The 19,442-nt window shown below is 52.9% G+C and overlaps 1 protein-coding gene across 1 annotated transcript in view; it reads left to right on the forward strand.

Annotated features, from left to right (window-relative positions):
* TMEM132E (transmembrane protein 132E) overlaps positions 1-19,442 on the forward strand; it is a 59,477-nt gene that overhangs the window by 32,159 nt on the left and 7,876 nt on the right. Inside the window, exons 2-5 of the mRNA XM_050762512.1 lie at positions 14,145-15,075; positions 16,574-16,720; positions 17,023-17,215; positions 18,027-18,170. Coding sequence (XP_050618469.1) covers positions 14,145-15,075; positions 16,574-16,720; positions 17,023-17,215; positions 18,027-18,170 — 1,415 coding nt within the window. The remainder of the gene's footprint in view (positions 1-14,144; positions 15,076-16,573; positions 16,721-17,022; positions 17,216-18,026; positions 18,171-19,442) is intronic.

Consider the following 19,442-nt stretch of genomic DNA (forward strand, 5'->3'; position numbering starts at 1 on the left):
ATGTCACATGTGAGCCAGGGTCCAGGAGAAGCACTCTGCCTGGATTCCCATATTCACTCCACAACAATTGTGTATTAGTAGGTTTTGTTGGCCCCATTTTGTAGATAGGGAAGCTGAGGTTCAAAGACTAAGTGTCTTCAATTAAAGGTGATGATTTCAGGGACTTCCATCCTCCACCCCCAACATAAGAAACTGGCCCAGTCCACAGTCACCTCTGCACACTTTGCAGGTCTCTTTCTGGGCCTTCTCACCACTCTATGGGGGCAGAGAAGGGAGGTTAGCCTTGTTCTGAGGGTGACTAACTGTCCCAGTTGGCCTGGGACCTAGGGTGTATTATTAAACCTGTAATAGTCTCAGGCAAATCAGGACAAGTTGGTCAGCCTACTCATTCCACAGGTGGCGAACTGAGGCCCAAGTCACCTCTGGCAGGTGGCAGTACTCTAGGCCCCCAGAGTTTGTCCCACTCTCAACGCACACATACCTGCTGCCTGGGGACCAGGTCAGGAGGGGGCTTTCTTTCCCAGCCACCCAATTCTCTAGGCTTCATGTGAGCTGGTCCTGAGTTGGAGGCCACTGAAGACACTAGGAAAGTAGAGAGCGTGTAACTGAGTCAGGGAAAGAAAGCTAAGACTCAAAGACTAAGCACAGAAAGGAAGGGGTCAATTCAGGGCTGAGGAAAGCAGGCTCCTCCTCAAGGGGCAGGTGCCCAGAGGGGCTTGGAATGTGCTCTGCTGTTGGTTCACTCTCTTCCCCATCTGGAAATGCCCTGACTTTTCCAGCAGGGGCCTTGGCTTACGGAACCCCCACCCAGGGGTAGGAGTATGAGTTCCAAAGCCCACTCTCTGCCACTAAACCTCTGGGATCTCAAACAAATATCTTCCCTTTTCTAGGCCTTAGTTAAAACAGGGATCAGAAGATGGTCCAATTCTCAGGAATGTTGTCAAAACATCAGAGATCATTCACGCACAAGTGCATGGCAGAGCAGTGAGAAAGTCCCACCTTCACGACCAAGCCCACCTCCAGCTCAGGTCTGGGAACATAGCTCAGGCGGTCTCCACGCCTGGTCCCCGACTTCCAGCTCACTGCTCCCATGAAATGAGCCCAGGGCCAGGGAAATCAGGAGGGCCAGTGGGGCCTATCCCCAGCTGTGTGTTTTGGGCAAGGCTCTTGGCCTCTCAGCTTTGGTTCCATCATTGGGGGGGAAAAAAGATGCTGTTTCCCCGGAGTTATTGTGAGGTTGGGGTGACACTCAGCCAGTACCTAGCACTCCAGAGGTAGCCTCTAAATGTTAGGGGACCCCATGTCTCCCACCTTACACCTCTAAGGCTGCTGTTTGTTGCAGTTCTTACCTTGCCCAGGGCTGAATGGGCTGGAGGGGTGATGTGGTTCCCCAGCTCCCCCCAGAGCCTCCCCTCCCAAGGCCCAGCTCAAAACCCTTCTCCACCCACTGCAGGCCTATGGTGGCACTCACACATTCTCTGTTTCTCTCCACACACACACACACACACACACACGCACACACACGTTCTTGCATTCCTTTTCCGTTGTTTGCAGCTAATTGTTTATTAGGAGATGCAGGCGGCTGCGCCAGTGGGAAGGCTCAGCTTGCTCCGCTATAATTAGGATAATGCACATTAGCCATTTAGTGTAACTCGGAGAGCAGCCCCCTCCCCTGCACTCCCCTCCCCTGCACTCCCCTCCCCCGCCGCTCTTGCTCAGCTGGCTGGGTTCCCAGGCCAGGGCTGTGCAGGTTTGTTCAGATTCCTTCCCGGGCCCGCCTTGGTTGGCCCCGGCCCTACCTCACTACTACTCCATCCAGCTGTCCCCAAGGCCCCCACCGCCTTCCTCTACTCCAGGATAGGGTTTTCTCTACTTTCTCTCTCCAGCCTTACCTCCTAGTTCCTTCCTCTCTGTGTCCCCTCTTTCTCTGCCTCTCCCTGTCTCTTTCCTTTGAACCCTAGCTTTCTCTCCCTCTCCCCGTTCTCAGCCCTTCTCTCCAGCTTCTGCACCCTTGCCTTATTTCGGGGGTCTCTCTCCTTCCCCAGCCCTCCATGGGTAGCCCAGCAGAGCAGGTCAAGCCTGTGCTCCAGGCCCTAGGGCGTTGGTGGCAGTTCTCCAGTCTGGCGTGACTGTAGGGGGTAGTTCAGACCCTCTCCCTGGGGCCTGATCCTCTGGAGGTTGTCCTCCTTGCTGCTGCCTTCCCTGACACCCCCGCCGCCAACCACAGCCCACTCTTTGGCTGAGGACTAGGCTGGCAAAGGCAGGCCATTGTCTCCAAAAGACGCTTCCCACGAGCACATCAGTGTGCCCTCACTGCCTCGTTCCCCCATTCCCTCGTGGTCATCCTGAGATCCAAGAAATTGGGCCTCACAGGAGGCGAGAGTGCTTGGGGGTGAAGGTGAGGGCTCTCAGCATGCTGACTGGAGCAGACAGCCCTCTGTTTCATGTGGCCTGGAGCGGGCATGGGGCAGTATCTTTTCCACTAGGAGCGAGAGGCTCTTCAGCAGTGTCCTTTTGTCTCTAGCTGCACAGCCACTGGCCAACTCCAGACCTGGTGACAAATAAACCTCCTGACCCCTATTCCTACATCCCTGAGACCCCCTCGCAGCCCTTTCTATCACAGAAGGGACCTCACATCAGAGCCCATTACAACGGAGCAGACTGAGGTCTAGGGCCAAGGGTTTGCCCTGCAGGTCGCTGCTGGGGTAAGGATGAGGATGGGGTCCCTCCAGTGTTTCAGAAATAAAGGAACTGCTCCCAGGGGTAAGCGATGCTTGAATGGAAGGACAAGGCCTTTCTTGTCTTCATAAGCCTGTTGATGTCTCTGGTTCTGATCCTGAAATCACAGATGCAGACAGACTAACAGACACAGGCTCACAACTTGCAGGACAGGCTCACAGAGCAGGTACCACAGAGGGCGTGGGGTCATTGTGCACTTGGAAGGGCCAGAGCTTCTGTCCCTATATCTAATATCTCTCCTCTGCCTGGACTCTCCGTGCAACAACTGGGCCTCCAAACTCCAAGCCCCTCCTGCCTTGGGACCCCTCCAGCCCAGGGACACCAGCCTGAGTTGTATATATTGTAGTCCCTGCCGCTAGAGATCCACATCACCCTGTCCTGCGCTGCTCCTTCTCACCCTCTTTCTCTATCATGTGCCCTGAGGCCCTGCCCCTCAGCGCCATATGCAGTTTACAGGATCCCATGGGAGCAGAGGCTGGAGGGGAAGGGAGGGACCCTGGCCCAGCTGATCTCCCAGGACCAGGGAACTTTTCCTTGGCCTCCTCTTGGGATTACTTCCTCATAGGTGACAAGGCTCCAGGGGCCAGAGGAAGGTACCCCTGAGACTAGCAGGGAACTGGGAAACAAGGGCCCTGATTTTCAGTAAGTCTCTCCTACTACCTTGCCGTATGCTTTGAGCAAGTCTTGCCTCCCTGGGCCTAGGTTTCCCCAGGAGCAGGACTAGAAGGCCAGTTCAGGGGCTGTCCTGGTGGCAGCTTCTTGGGGTCTCATGGCCACCTGTCCTTCTGGTACCCTGGTCCTCCTTCAGGCTTTCGGGAAACAGACCTATCCCCCAAGTTAGCTGAGCTTGATTCATTCTTTCACTCACCAGTCTGTAGTTTAGTACCCCCACCCCCAATTCCTCTGCCTAGGTCTCTGTGATTTCTTTCCTTCCTTCCTCTCAAAAATGAGGAAGTCACACTGAGCAGCAGCCTTGGTCCTGTTTTAGGCTGAGAGAGTAAAAGGAGTGGCCAGTTTAAGATAGATGTCCCAGGATGGGGTACAGCAGGGGTGCCTGCAAGGGGAAGACTGGCACAGATCGTGTGTGTTTGTGTGAGTGTGTTAGCAGGCACAACCACAACCACCTCCCAGGGCCATCCCAGTCATTCCTTCACTCATTCATTCACTCAACAATCCTCTGTTCAGCACAGACCATGTGCGAGGTGCCAGGGATTTTAAAAAACAGCAGGATTTCCACCCTTAGCGGCAGGCAAGTGGAGCCCCAGTCAGAGCACAGGAGGATTCGCACTGGGTTCACACACAGGATAGAGGGGAGTCGGTCGCTGGGTCTTGGAGGATCTCTGCCTCCTGACTCAAGAGGCCATGTGGGGATCCATTTAATGATGATGATAATAATGCTCAGAGAATAGCTAATATTTAAAGAGGGCCATCTGTGTGCCAGGCACTGCTGAAATATTTCCCAGGTAATCTCATAACATAGGCATTTTGTTAGCAAAGCAAGTCAGTGAAAAAGGGGCTATTCTCACTCCATTGTACAGTTTAGGAAACTGAGGTGGGGGATATGAAGCCACTTGCCCATGATCACACAGCTAATAAATGACAGAGCCAGCCTGACCCAAACCTTTGTGACCCTTCTTTCTCATCTGTGAGGCGTAGGGGAGGGACCCTGACATCCCTTCAGCTGAGAGATGGGGAGTTCCCAGGCAGATGGCAGGAAACCAGAGCTGCTGGGAGTCAGCAGGCAGGAGGTCTCCTGGGAGGGGATTTAGGGCAAAGTGGAGGAGGGGCGTCCCTCCTGCTGGCCCCTCCCCACAGCTGACTTTTATTCCAACATTGGGTTCCAGTCAGGCATGGGGGTGGGGTGGATGACAGTACTGGGAAGCTGCCTCTCCAGGATTTACAACCTGCCAGGGAGTAGGCAAGAGCCATCTGGGGGATGCTGGCTGCTGGTGGCTTCAGTGGCTCTTCCTCCCACCCACCCACTGGGGGAGTGGCCGCAGCATGGAGTCAGCGATTACGTATTCCCAGGCTGCATGTCCTTGCTCTGGGGCTCCTGCTGCTCCCAGACCAGCCCAGGCTGCAGTCACCCAGAGGCACTCAGTGTTGGGAGTACAGCGGGGAGAGAAAAGTGGAGCCTCCAGGTTGACGAAGGAGCCACTAGCCTGTGCCAGAGGAGCACCCAGGCTGGTCCTAGAGATGGGGCTGCAGCTTTGTGGTGGGGATGGTTTGAGCTGCTTTGGAGGAGGGAGGTGCTACAGGGCTGGGGATGGGATGGACATCTCCCTCAGACCCCAGACCTCAGGAAGGCACTCATTCCTCTGTCTCCGGGCTGGGCCCCTCTTCACCCCGCTGGCCCAGTGTGATTTCCTGCACCTCCAGCCTGGGGTGGGGACATGCCTGTGGGGACCAGCTTAGATGGTATCTTTGTGTATCTTAGAACGATACAGAAGCAGCCCCTCGCGAGGCACTGGGCTTGGTGAGCAGAGCCGGGGCTGGGTTTTAACCTCTGCTTGCTCCTTGAGCTGTGCACCTTTGTCCAAGACACCAAGTGTTCAATAGTATTATACATAGAGGCCCTGTCCTGGTGGTTAGGGAGGGCAGTGTTCAGGGCCCACCCGGCCCAAGTCATCACCTCTCCTTCAGCCAGCTGACTGCTACCTAGTCTAGAACTCCCTGCAGACATAACCCTTACCCACTTCTAGGTCATCCATGTGGCATGCAGAGCAGGGACTATCCGCTTCTCCCAAAGAAAGAAGCTGAGGCCCGGAGAGAGGAAAGAAACTGCCCAAGGTAACACAGCAGATCAGTGACAAAGCTTTCTGGGCCAAATACTAGGGCCCCTCAACAGCTGGCACTCCTTCCAGCCTCAGTGCCTCTTTGGAGGCCTTTGGGACACTGCTCCATGTACCTGTCATCTCTGTACTTGTCTTACTTTGACTTAACCGACCTTAGCAGAAGAACTGCGTGAGCCAGACAATGCATCCAGTGCAGGAGAAGAACAGGTCAGCACTTCCCACCTCTCAGAACTAAATAACCAATAAATGTTGGATGAATGAATGAATGAACGAACGAATGAACACTGAGCACCAACTTTGTACCAGAAATTACATCAAGCAATTTGCTTATTTAATCACAACTCTATGAAATAGATTCTAAGGTCTTCATTTCACAGGTATGGAAATCAAGGCTCTGAGAGGTTAAGTAACTTGCCCAAGGACACACAGCTATATCAGAGCTGGGATTTGAGTGAGAGTTTATGTGACTCCAAAGCCAAACAGGTTCTTTCTTCTTCTTCTTTTTTTTTTTTTTTTAGAATTTCCTCTTTAAAAAAAATTCTTGGAACAACTTCAAATACTTTTGTTTATTTTTAATGGTATTTATTGTTTCCTTCCTAATTTTACAAGCAATGTGTGTTCATTGCAGACAACTGGAAAATACATAAAAACATAAAGTAAAAAATAGCAATCATCCATAATCCCCACCCCCTAGAGATAACCATTAGCATTTTGATATATTTCTACCCAGTGTTTACATCTTTTTATATAAAATTAGTATTATGCTATATAGTCAGTTTAATGCCCTGCTTTGTTAATTCGCACTGTTTTGTGAACACTTTCCCATTCAAGTAAATATTCTTTTTTGAAAACTTGATCTACAATGGCTGCATATATCCGTTTTTATGCATTTGCATTTATTTAATTTAACTCTGCTTTTGACATTTAGGTTGTTTCTAATTTTTTACTGGTAAACATAGCATTACAGTGAACATCTATGTAAATTTTTTTGTTTTTGTTTGTTTGTTTTAGAGATAGGGTCTCACTCTGTTGGCCAGGCTGGAATGCAGTGACGTAATCATAGCTCACTGCAGCCTTGAACTTCTCAAGTGATCCTCCTGCCTCAGCCTCCCAAGTAGTTGAGACCACAGGTCCATGCCTGGCAATTTTTTTTTTTTTCCAGAGATGGGATCTCTCTTTGTTGTCCAAGTCAGTCTCAAACTCCTGGTCTCAAGCCATACTCCCTCCTGAGCCTCCCAAAGTGCTGGAATTACAGGAGTAAGCCACCGTGCCCAGTCAACATTTGTAAATCTTTGAGCAGATTTTTGTTTATTAGATTCTCAAAGTGGAATTTCTTGGGTCAAAGAGCATGGACAGTTTTAAGACCTTTAAAACCTATCTTGTAATTGCTTTCTAGAAAGCTTGCCTAGTTCACCCTCCACCAGGAGGGCAGAGGAATGCGCCAGTTCTTTAGCCCCTTGCTAACACTGGGTATCACTGATTTTTTAAAAAATGAAACATCTTTCTCAAGACCTAGGTTTTTCCCACTGTGACACTCTGCTACACAGGAACAATTTGATATCACAGGCTAATAATTCCCCTTTTGCCTATGGGGAAATACGGCCCTGGAGAGCAGAAATAACCTGCTAGGTCAGACTTGCCAATCAGCCAAGGAAGAGCAGGCCTGAAACCCAGGCATCCTTCCTCCCAGTTCAGAGCCCGCTTCTTTGTACCCTTGGCCTCAGCTTCCTCCACCGCAGCTCTCCTGGTTTGGGGGTGTTTCCCCAGGGCCAGTCCCTCCCACTTCCTTAGGTTATACCCTCCTGTGGTCCTCCAAGTCTGGGTTGGGGTGGGGTCACCGGGCAGAGGCTATTTCTGGCCTCTGCATCATGGACCACATGGCACCTGGGATTCTCACCACCAGCACTAATCATGGCTCATGTCCCCTCTCATTCATTCATTCATTCATTCATTCATTCATTCATTCATAGATTTGATAAAAAGATGTGTTTCGCATCTATATGGGCCAGGCATTGTTCTAAGCTCTGGGTACTTGTCATCATTAACTATCAACAACACCAACGTTAACGCTATGCAAGTCACAGCCTCTTCAGCGTCTTCACCAACCCTTCCTACTTAGCGCTATGATCCAAGCATCTGCCATGATAACAATGCCTGGGATGCTTCATAAACATACAGATACCAGGCCTGTCCCCTGGAAATTCTGACTGTATAAGCCTGGGCCCTTCCTTAGGCGTTGTTTGCTGTTGTTTTGTTTGCTGTGGTTGATTTCTACATTCAGGCAAACCCAGGAGCAAGTGCTAACGGATCCCTAAACACTGACATCTGGTGTGGATGCATCTGTGTGTGTACACACACAGGTGAGCAGGCCAAGCTCTCTCCCAGCACAGCCCAGCACCCTCCAGCCCTGCTGGCATACCTGCTGTGCCCCTGAACCACAAACTCACCAAAGCTAATGACAGTTTTTTTTTTCTGATTTGCAAGAGATTAGTTTTAATTTGGAGATAATTAGAGGTAGAAGTAGGAGGCATCTGATCTTGATTAGAAGCAGGGAGATGGTCAGAGGGGCCCCCACCCCCAAGCTGCCTGGCCCTAGCTTCCACAGAGATTCATTTATGCACCTGGGAAGGTGGGGGCTTGCCTCTGCACCTGGGGAGAAGGTTGTCTGGGAGAGGCAGAGGGCCCCTGCTGTGCTCCCAGGCACCTAGGGCAAGCCTGAGCAGGTACCCCCAGCCTCAGAAAGGTATGGAATTGACATTTGTTAAGCACCCACTGTGTGCCACTTGAGCTGGGCATCTTTGTCCAAGACACCAACTGTTCAGTAGTATTATACATAGAGGCCCCGTCCTGGTGGTCAGGGAGGGCAGTGTTCAGGGCCCACTGGGCCCAAATCATCACCTCTCCTTCAGCCAGCTGACCTTGTACTATGCAAAGCTGGTCCAGCACCAATGTCCACCCATATCCCAGTTCAGTTGGATAGGCAGAGGTATGAAAAATAACTATGTGCCATCTAATGGTGGAGACAGCTGGAGAGGCCTCTGTGCAGGCACAGGGACGCAGGAGCCAGTGTCTCATGGCCCTAGGGGAGCAATCACAGAAGTGACTAATGAGAGAGTTCCCACATCACGTGCGTTTCACTCATACCAAGGCCAGGCTCCTCCTGATCTGTCAGAGTCAGAGCTGGCCAGAGCAGAGCAGTAGCAGAGAGGAGGAGGGGCTGTCTGCCTAGGATGGTGGCTGTGAGAGATATCAGAGAAGGCTTCAGGGAGGAGATGATGCTTGAGCTGGGCATGGAAGGATGAGGGAACCCCCACATCGTCCCACGTGCAAGTCTTCTCTTGGGTCCTGTTGGGTCAGATACCCTCCCGCCAGGATGGTGAAACCACTATTCATGTATTTGTCTCTTTGGGTTATGAGAAGAACAGGGCTGGTCCAGCTCACATGGAAAGGGTGTCTCGCTAGGTACAGTCTGGCAGGGGTCGGGGATGCTGGAGGGAACTCGGAATACCTCAGGCATCATCGTTATCCCCATGTGCAAAAGCTGGATGATCCCAGCCTGTCTTCCCCACCCCCCCGCTGCCCCTCGCTGTACGGTGTCTCTACATCTTACTGGGGGAATCTGAGGCTGGGAGGGGCAGAAATAGTAATCCTCATGTATCAGTTTGCTAGGGCTGCCATGACAAAATTCCACAGGCTGGGTGGCTTAACAGAAATTTATTTTCTCACAGTTCTAGAGGCTGGAAGTCTGGGGTCAAGGCGTCAGCAGGATTGGTTTCTGGTGAGGGCTGTCTTCCTGGCCCATAGACGGCTGCCTTCTCCCTGTGTCTTCACAACATCGCTCTGTGTGTGTCTGCATCCTCACCTCTTCTTATAAGGACACTGGTCATATTGGATGAGGACCCACCCTCACAGCTTAATTTAAACCCTAGTATCCTCTTTAAGGATCCTGTCTCCAAATACTGTCATATTTTGAGATACTGAGGGTTAAGATTTCAAGGGCAGGGCACAGTTCAGCCCATAACACCCCACCATAAGTCAGAGAAGACATGGAGAAGCTCCTTTTCTCAGGAGATGGCAGCAAGGGATAGGGTCCCAAGGCCAGACCCAAATGCCTGAAGACCAAGTCAGAGCCCAGGCCATCAACAGGAAAGCAGCAGACGAACTGGTCTGCAGGGCAAACTGGGGTCAAAACAGAGCTGCAGTGCAGCCTGGGGGCACAGTGGGGCCAGGGTTCAGAACCAGGCCCACGGAACTGTTATGGGCAGCCTGCTGTGGAGGTGAGGGGCAGACAGGTACCAGCGGGTGTGTGTGTGTGTGTGTGTGTGTGTGTGTGTGTCCCTCCCAGGTCAGTCTGGAGGGCATGGGCACTCCTTAGTGCTGTGCGTCCAAGGTGGGTCCACGCAACGCCTTCCACCCCGATCTCTCCCCTCTTCCACCTCCAGTCCTGGCCTGACCTCAGTCTCTAAGTTGATCAGCCTCCCTTCTCCCCACCCCACATCTGTCTTCCTTCAAGGAACCTTCCAGTAGCTTTTCCTCCCATGCCATGCTCCATGATGTCTGGCAGTCAGAGCTCTGTGCCGAGAGGCAGGCCGGAGCGCGGGTTAGCACACATATATGTGTACACTCAAGCACACACTTAGTGTCTCTGAAAACTTGACGGACCATGTGTCTATTCATTCCATCAGTCTTACCTCCTCCCTCTCCAGCCACACCAGAAGGCTTCAAGGGCCTTCCCCACCTCCCGGGGAAAACTGAGGTCCAGAGAGATCAAGCAGGATCCTTTAAGCTCCAGAATAGGTGAGTGGGAGAGCATAGATTAGTGCTAGCATCTCAGAGACCCACGCTGCTCCACCGCTGAGGAGACTATAGGGCCCCAGCAGGATGGAGTGGTTCATGGTGGTGATGGGAGAGGCTGCTGCGGGCCACAGTGACATACATATAAAAATTGCAATGCCCTAATGTCAGCTTTTTGGCTCCCTCTTCTGAATGCCAGCTGTTTTCTTGATACAGGTTACTTCCCCTTCCAGAAACTCAGCTTTCTTATCTGCAAGGTTGCTAACAGGGTCCAGAGCCCCTAGGCCTGGGGCCAGGAGCCCTCCCCTCAGTGGCCACCCAGTCTCCTCTTGGATGCCCCATTGACAAGGAACTCATTACCCCCACAGCATCCCAGTCAGTGCTGGGCTGTTCATTCAGAGAATTTCATTCTTTCAACAAAAATGTATTGAGGGCCTGCTATGTGCCAGGCCATGTTGTAAGCACTAAAATAGAGCAGGAAGCAAAGCCCTGTCTGTGCCCCCATGGAACTTAATTTCTAGTTGGCAGAAACAGACACATGCATATAATATAGAGTTAAGTGGTGGTAAGTGCTATGAAGAAAATGAAACAGGAAAAGGGATAGAGAGAGATCAGCGGCACGGATGGGGGAAAGACAGTGCTACTTTAGATAAATGATCAGGAAGATGTCCCTAAACAAAGATTGATGAGAGAGAGAAAAAAAAAGAGAGGGGGAGAGAAACATGTGAATATCAAGGGGAGAAAATTCAAGGCAGGAGGAACAGCAATGCAAAGGCCCTGGGGTAGAAATATTTTCTCATTATATTCCAAGAACAGCAGATGGTTTGGATGATCCAGGATCCTGGTTTTGCTAGACCAGCTCCTCCCCCAGCGGGGTGAGGGGATTCAGGTGGGGGATGCAGTCACACTTCCCCAATCCCTTCCTTCATGCCCCTCTGAGTCCGGTGCCCATCTGGTGGTCTCTGCCTCTGCTGTGCCTCCAAGGAATCCAGATGGTCAGTCGTGAAGTTGGAACAGTAAGAGAGGGCAAAGGGGACTAAGTGCCACTTAGCAGCTCTGGGGTCTCCAGGGGATGGATAACAAAGGCAGGGCTAGTCCCCCACCACCACCTTGTACCTCTGCAGCCTGGATAGTGAGCACTGAGAGCTCACTGACCGCAGCTGCACTTCTCCCAGCCTAGAGGGAGGAGCGTGGGGCCCCACCTTGACCCCAGTACTCAAAGGCCCTGTACCTCCCCATACATGCAGCAGTGCCCCTGCCCTGAGCGGCTCTGCAGGTCCCAGAGGATGTCTTGTTCTTGGTCTTTCAGCTACTCAATGTCCCTGCGAGGGGGAGGGACTGATGTCACCACCGCAACTTTAGAGGTGGAAACTGAGGCTCAAAATGGAAAGCAACTTGCCCAGTGAGTCTGTGGCAGAGAGAGGCCTTGCACTTGAGTCCCAAAGCTGGTTGGTTCGCCTGCTTGCTGCTGCTTCCAAAGCAGGGTCCAAATGTGGATCCTGCATTTCCACAGTCAGCCTCGGGGCCAGCATTCCCCAGGCTGCAGGGACACATTATGAGACCTCAGGCACCAGCCAGAAAGGCTCTCCCCATCTCTGCAAACAACTTCCTGTCCTCATTTGGACTCTGCTGCACACCCGCACCCCACCGTCAGTTCCCAGCATTTCTTGCCAATGATTTCCCCACTTGGTCCTAAGGGCTGCTCAGGTCCTCCCGAGCACGCCACAGGAGAAGTGGTGAGAGCACGTGCCACGCCTCTTAAAACAACTGACCCCAACAGCCTTCGTCATACCCCAAGCCTGTTGCCTTATTTTTTGAACGAGGAAGATTACTGCAGATTTTGTTTTAAAGGATATTGAGACCAGAGCCTCAAGAGCACGGAATTTTTAGTTCACTGCTTTTGCGAGGAACTGGATGTGAAAGTTTGTGAAACTGCCAAGGTTTAATTGACAGTGGTAAAATGATAAATATGTATAAACTGCAAGTAATGTCTAGTACTGACTAGGAGTCTCCTCTTTGGGACGTAGGTCTCTGCAGATCACTCAGTGTAGATCAGCCATGATTTGTGGAAGGCTTTCTTGGTGCAAGGCCAGGTAGGTAACAACTCCTACACAAGGCAGGATGGGAGGTCCCCGCAGAGAAGGACAAAGCTCTGAGGAAACTCCCAGGAGTTGAGGGCACATCTTGGAGGGCTTCATGGAGGAGGTGGCATTGAAGCTGGACCCTGGAGGAAGATTCAGATTTGGATGTGCACAAATAAGAAAGGAGAGAATCTAATGCAGAGGGTGCAGCATGAGCAAAGGAGGGGAGATAAGACAGCATCCGTGAGTGTGAAGATCAGTGAGTTGTCCAGTTAAGCCACCAGCAGGGCATTGGGAGGAGGAATCCTAGGAGAAAAAGGATCCTGATGCTTTGTGTAGGGGGCCCTGAATGTCACGCTCAGGTACAAAAGTGAGTTTGGGTTTTATTTTGTAAGCAGATGGGAGAGCTTCTTTGATATATACACATTTGCATTGTGTTGCACAATTCATAGAGTGCTTTCTTATTTGATTCTCAGAAACAAAACAAATGACAACACAGCCTCCTGCGAGACCAGCATTACTGTTATCATTGTCCTGATTTTACAGTTGAGGAATGTGACTCGGGAGGTTCTTGGGGACATCCAAAATAAGATTTCAAACCTCAAGCCTCCACTTGCGTCCTTCCTGTTCCTTGACAGTGTCCAACAAGTTTTGAGCTGGGAGTGAGGGGGGCAACAGTGTCTGATTTGTGTCCAGGAGAGAAAACACTCTGGCTGCTTTGTGGGGCAGGAGAATGCCAGGGAGGAGGGGAGACCCTGCTGGCCAGTGGTATGTCGTCATAGCGACAAAAGTAAGGCCAGAATGGGAGCAGGGAGGGAGGGCAAGGGGCAGCCCGAGGTGGAATTGCCAGAAGTTGGCAGCCTCCTTGGTAGGTGGGGAGAGGGAGTTAAGAGGAGGGAGGAGGCCCATGTTTAGGTGTGCGAGACTGAGAATAAAATTTCCTGCTTATATAGTCTGTGGCCAAAGGGAGAAGGGAGACAGCTGCTGGGGACCCTACACCAGCTGAGACAGCAGGTGCAATACTAAGGAGCTTGGGTTTGAGAGTCAGGGGACCCCAGGTTCGAGTCCCGCTGCTGGCCCCTTTGCCCATGTAACTTGGTTAAATTATTTAAGTGCCTTGCACCTTAGTTCATTTATCTGTAAGATGTTAGAATTGGCACTCAAAAAGGAAGTTACTGATAGAAAACTGGTTGCGTGGAGGGAGATCATAATAATACGTACCTCAAAGGATTGATCTGAGGATGAAATATAGTAACGCCTGTCCCACACGAAGCGCAGTGCAGGTTACACAGGGATCACAGGGACTCTTTTCAGCACCAGAGTCCACTCAGTCCTTTATTTGCACGACTTTGAAAGTCCTCACAATGGCACTTTGAGGCAGAAACAATTTTTATACTTGTTTTACAAGTGAGGACGCTGGGGATAGAACCTCCTGAAGGTTCACAAGGTTTTGCCATGGTATTGGCTTTACCCCTACGTCGCAGGTAAATACATGAAGCGGTGGCTGAGAGGGTAATTCACATACGAGCAAAGGGGGTGCCAGGCTTGGAGTTCGGGGAGCCAGGCCTGAGCCAGGCTACGGGCCCACCGGAGGATAGACAGCCAGGCTGAACCTGCCCAGTTAGAAGAGTGGGCAGCCCTCTGTGGGGTGGGCGAGACGAGGCTGGGAGCACCCGGGGGTCCCAGCGTGCCCTCTCCTGACCACCCTGGGCCTCTTTCCTCTGTCTGTCCCCAGCCTCTGGCCGCTCCCACCCGGCCAGCCCCAGCCCGCCGGGGCCGCAGGCCAGCCCGGTACTGCCGGTCAGCTACCGCCTGTCGCACACGCGGCTGGCCTTCTTCCTGCGGGAGGCGCGGCCCCCGTCACCCGCGGTCGCCAACAGCTCCCTGCAGCGCTCCGAGCCCTTCGTGGTGTTCCAGACCAAGGAGCTGCCGGTCCTCAACGTCTCGCTGGGACCCTTCAGCACCAGCCAGGTGGTGGCGCGGGAGCTCCTGCAGCCTTCTAGCACCCTGGACATCCCCGAGCGCCTGACGGTGAACTGGAAGGTGCGGGCCTTCATTGTCCGCCCGCGCGTGCCCGCCTCGCAGCCCGTGGCCCAAGTGCTGTTCTACGTGGCCGGCCGGGACTGGGATGACTTCGGCGTCACGGAGCGGCTACCCTGTGTCCGCCTGCACGCCTTCCGGGATGCCCGGGAAGTCAAGAGCTCCTGCCGCCTCAGCGGGGGCCTGGCCACTTGTCTCGTGCGGGCCGAGCTGCCCCTGGCCTGGTTCGGGCCCCCAGCCCCGGCTGCGCCGCCCACAGCCCGCCGCAAGTCCCCGGACGGGCTGGAGCCCGAGGCGACAGGGGAGAGCCAGCAGGCCGAGCTCTACTACACGCTCCACGCCCCTGATGCGTCGGGGGGCTGCGGGGGCTCCCGCCGTGGGGCCGGGCCCGGGGTGGGGGCCCGAGCGGAGAGCCCTACCCAGCACCCCCTGCTGCGCATCGGGAGCATCAGCCTGTTCCGCCCGCCCCCCAGGAGGACCCTGCAGGAGCACAGGCTGGACAGCAACCTGATGATCCGCTTGCCAGACCGGCCCCTCAAGCCCGGGGAAGTGCTCAGCATCCTCCTCTATCTGGCCCCCAACTCCTCCTCGTCCTCCAGCCCCAGCGTGGAGCACTTTACACTCAGGTAGTAGGGAAGATGGGTGGGGATCTGGTTTCCCTTCCAAGATCAAATGCATACCTGACTCCTTGTGGGTGGGTGGGAGGGGGGACCTCCCAGCTGTATCCCTGTCCAGCTTCCTAATCCTAGGTCTGTCATTTAGTACTTGAGCAACCTCAGGAAGATACCTCGCTTATTGGAGCCGCAGTGCTCTTATCTGTCTAATGGCAACAAACATTCCTGCCCCTATTTCTGGATCTCATAGAAATGGCATCATGGTAAAGAGGAAATATCAGTTTCACAATCATAGATGTCCAGAATAATAGAACTGGGACTAGAAGTGCCCTTAGACATTTTACAGACAAGGAGACTGAGGCCAAGGAAGAGAAATGGGGACCAGAGAGCAGCCTCTTGGCTGGGAGCCAACAGAAGCGTGAGAGAGTGTGTGTGTGTGTGTGTGTGTGTGTGTGTGTGTGTTTAGGGACATTTGCTCCAGTCCTAGAGTTGGGAGAAAAATTTTCAGGATTCCCAGCTCTTTCTATCCTTCTACATCTTGAAAAGGACACAGTTTGCAAACTCAAAAATGCCTTCGATTGTATCACATCCCCCCAAAACATGATAATATTTCACACTAGGAATCTATGGTTTGACCTATGTTGTGTAACTCTGAGGACACCCACCAAAATGCTTCCCCACCCCCAGACACTATGCATGGGACCTGAAACATCACCATTAGCCTGCAACTTCTAGTATTTCCCTGTCTCCTCAGTGTCCTACCTTCAAGTTTAAATATTGTTGGAAAGAGTCATGCCTGATTCAGTGATTGATACCTGAATGTGAACATAAGTTAAATCAGTCATCAGAGATCTTGGGCTGCATTAATAGGAGTAGAGCTTGCAGAATTAGAGAGGTGGCAATTACCTCACTTTAGCCAATGTTCATTTGGGTGCAGCTGAAGTGTTGTATTTAGTACGGGACACTTCACATTTAGTGTCCAGAAGAGCGTGACTGGCTGTGAGGTGATTCAGAATTATGGCAACAAACAATTGGAGGAACTGAAGGAAAGAAGATTCAGAGAACACCTACTCACCTCGCCAGCTTTTTGAAGAACTACTACAGTTAAGATGGAGGGGAATTGTTCTCTGTTGCCCAGCAGAACCTGTGGCTGTTTTAGCTCAACCACATCCAGGGAAGATCTTTCTAGTTTTCATGGGCTTTCTGAAAAAGGAATGAGATGTGTGCAGTAGTGAGTCCTGTCACTAAGGTATGCCAGTAGAGATGAGGCAAAGACTTGGCAGGGATATGGTAGAAGGAATTGCAGCTTTCACCGAGGGTCAGAGTTTTCAGCTGCGTGATACCAGATTCCCCAAATTCATCTGAAACATTCATCTGAAACTTCCAGGACTCAGGGTAACTTAGCTTATCTGTCCCCTTCCCCCCAGTACAGCCTAGTGATGGTGGCCAGGTGGGCAGCTTTGGGCTGTAGCCTGACCCTCTCCCTCTTCTTCCTCCCACTTTGTCCCAGGGTAAAGGCCAAGAAGGGTGTGACCCTTTTAGGTACCAAGTCAAGGAGTGGCCAGTGGCATGTGACCTCGGAGCTGCTGACTGGGGCAAAGCACTCAACAGCCACCGTGGATGTGACCTGGGCTCAGGGCACACCCCTGCCCCCCTGGTGAGCCAGAGTTGGTGCATCTACCCACCTCTTTGCAGGACAACCATCTGAGAGGGGCGGGGAATCTTTGAAGGAAGAGGCTGGACTTGGGGAGGGCTGGGGCTTGGCCTCTGGGGTCTCTGAGGTCCAGGCCCCTCAGTGGCATCCTGGGGCTGGAGCACCTCAGATGGGCTGGAGAAGGCTCACAGGGCCCCGTCAGGTAGCTCCCGGGGAGGGGTGGGGTCCCCATTGAGGGTTTCTGAGCTCCTGGGCCACTCCCAGCCCTTCATCGTCTGCTCTCCTTCCCTCCCCTCCCCTGGCAGGGAGGGCCAGGGCCCCTTGGAGATCCTGCAGCTGGACTTTGAAATGGAGAACTTCACCAGCCAGTCGGTCAAGCGGAGGATCATGTGGCACATTGACTACCGTGGCCACAGCGCCCTGCCTGACCTGGAGCGGGCAGTCACTGAGCTGACGGTCATTCAGCGGGATGTGCAAGCCATTCTACCCCTGGCCATGGTGAGCAGACAGGTGACCAGCCCAGAACATGCCTGAGTCTATGCGTGCATGCACATTTGTGTGACAAGAATGTGAACCACTGAGTATATGTACAAATTGACATGTGTGTATATGTGAGACTTCCTGCCATGCCCAGGTATGCCTGTGTGAGAAGCTGTGTGCATGTGTGTTATATTTGTGAGGCCATGAGGACAGCAGATGCTCGTGGGGGCAGAGGTGGGAGATGTCACCATGGAGGGACCACTGATGGGAAGTTTGCAGGAGGAGGTAGCAATGCAGTTGAGTCTTGGAGGTCACCTGGGAGGGAGGGCTCCCAGAGATGCACAGTGTGTCCTAGGCAGGGCATTACTTGGGCAAAGGTACAGTAGTGAGAATATGAGTAGTTTGTTCAAAAGAACTATAGATTTAGAAAGAGCGTCATGGAGTGGTAGGGCTGGAATGATTGTCTGGGGCCAGCCCAGGGCAGCTTGAATGGCCAGGGGCATGTGTTGGACGTTACTATGTGAGTCCTGAGGAGCCTGGAAGCTGTTTAAGAGGAGACGGCAGGGGCCTGGGGAAGGATTGTTTCCTGGCAGCACAGTGAGGTGGACCCTGAGGTTCCTGTAAAAGCCCAAAGTGAGCAGACCATCTGTCAAGGAGCGTGAGGCGGGGTGGTTGCCTATCCCTGCACACGTGTGCAAGTGTCCCCACTGGAAGGATGTGCATCTGAGAAGTGGGGGGGGGTGTCCAGGAGCCGGGCCCTTCGCTAGTGTGCCCCAGGACAGAAGAGGACCACAAGCAGAGTCCCCCTCCCTGCTTCTCCTCCCTGCAGGACACAGAGATCATCAACACTGCCATTCTGACTGGCAGGACAGTGGCCATCCCTGTCAAGGTCATTGCCATTGAGGTGAATGGCCTCGTCCTAGACGTCTCTGCCCTAGTGGAATGCGAGTCAGACAATGAAGACATCATCAAGGTGGGCATCCTGGAGGTGGGGCCCCTGGGGAAGAAGCCCTAGGCCTTCAGGAGAGCAGAACCTCAGACCAGAGTCCAGGTGGCTGACTCTTATTCATCCTCTAAGACAGAACTCATGCCTCCCTGTGCTGGGACCCCTTCTGTTGCAGCAGCTGCCCCACCCTTTTCCTCCTACAGCACTGGCCTTACTTCATCCCAAGCTTCACAACACCATTCTGAAAGGGTTCATTCCCAAGTCTACTGACTCCCATGGTACTCCGTCTTCCTGCCCCTGGATACTGCTTTAGCCAGTCCTGGAGGGCTTCCTATAGGAATATGAAACAGACTGTCAGGCCAGAGGGGAGAAGGCAGTGTCAACAACTTGAAATCAATCTAGCAAGACATTATTGAACCTTGGTGTGTGGCAGACACCTGGCAAGGCAACGGGGTGGGTGAGGGAGACAACCCCTCAAAGACCTGCTCTGAACCCAGAGTGCGAGTGATCGGATGAAGGCAATATAGCTCAGGAAGAAGTCTCAAGAAGTATGTGAGTAAGGCCAGGCGTGAAGGTTGTGTACTGAGGGCCCCACTCCCGGCACACACGCTCCAGCTCCTCCAGCTCCTAAAGGCTCCTCTCAGCCGTGAGCTCCCAGCCCACCTCTGAGCTCCTCCCCAGGGACCTGCTCTGGCCCCAGGTCCTCCACAGCCCAGCCCACACGACACTCATCTGACTCAATGACCCAGTTTGCCACCTCCCCAAGAGGACTCCAGATTCGCTCCTTCCCCTGGCTTTGAATGGTGGTCAGAAGTGAGTTGGGAAGAGGAGGCAGTAGAGTGGGCAGTGGTGTGAGCAGATGTCCAGCCCTGGTACCTGTGGGGTGGGTCAGCCGCTCACTATGCCACCCTCCAGCAGGCATCAAAATCAGATGATTAGACAACTGAATTCATTCTTGCTCCTGTAAATAATTCAGCTTGAAGGAGAGCAGGACAGTTGGAATGCAGATGTCCTCCTCCTGGTCGCTTGGGCTCGCTCCTGCTCTCTCTCTCTATGCTTTGCCTTTGGGTCCCTCCAAGTCTGGGGAGCATGGGGCTTACCTCTTCTATCCATCATCCAGGAAGGATGCCTTCCAAGGGAGCCAGAGCAGATGGTCTGGTACCCCCAACTCCACTGCATCACCCCCTTCAGAGAAGCCTCACCAGAAGTCTGTGGGGCTGTCCACGGCTGGCAGACTGGGATGGGAAGAAACAGGTCTGCTTCCAAGGGCCCTCACCCAGCACCTTCTCTGCCACCCAG

Source organism: Macaca thibetana, chromosome 16 (assembly GCF_024542745.1).
Source record: "Macaca thibetana thibetana isolate TM-01 chromosome 16, ASM2454274v1, whole genome shotgun sequence".
NCBI classification, from domain to species: Eukaryota; Metazoa; Chordata; class Mammalia; order Primates; family Cercopithecidae; genus Macaca; species Macaca thibetana.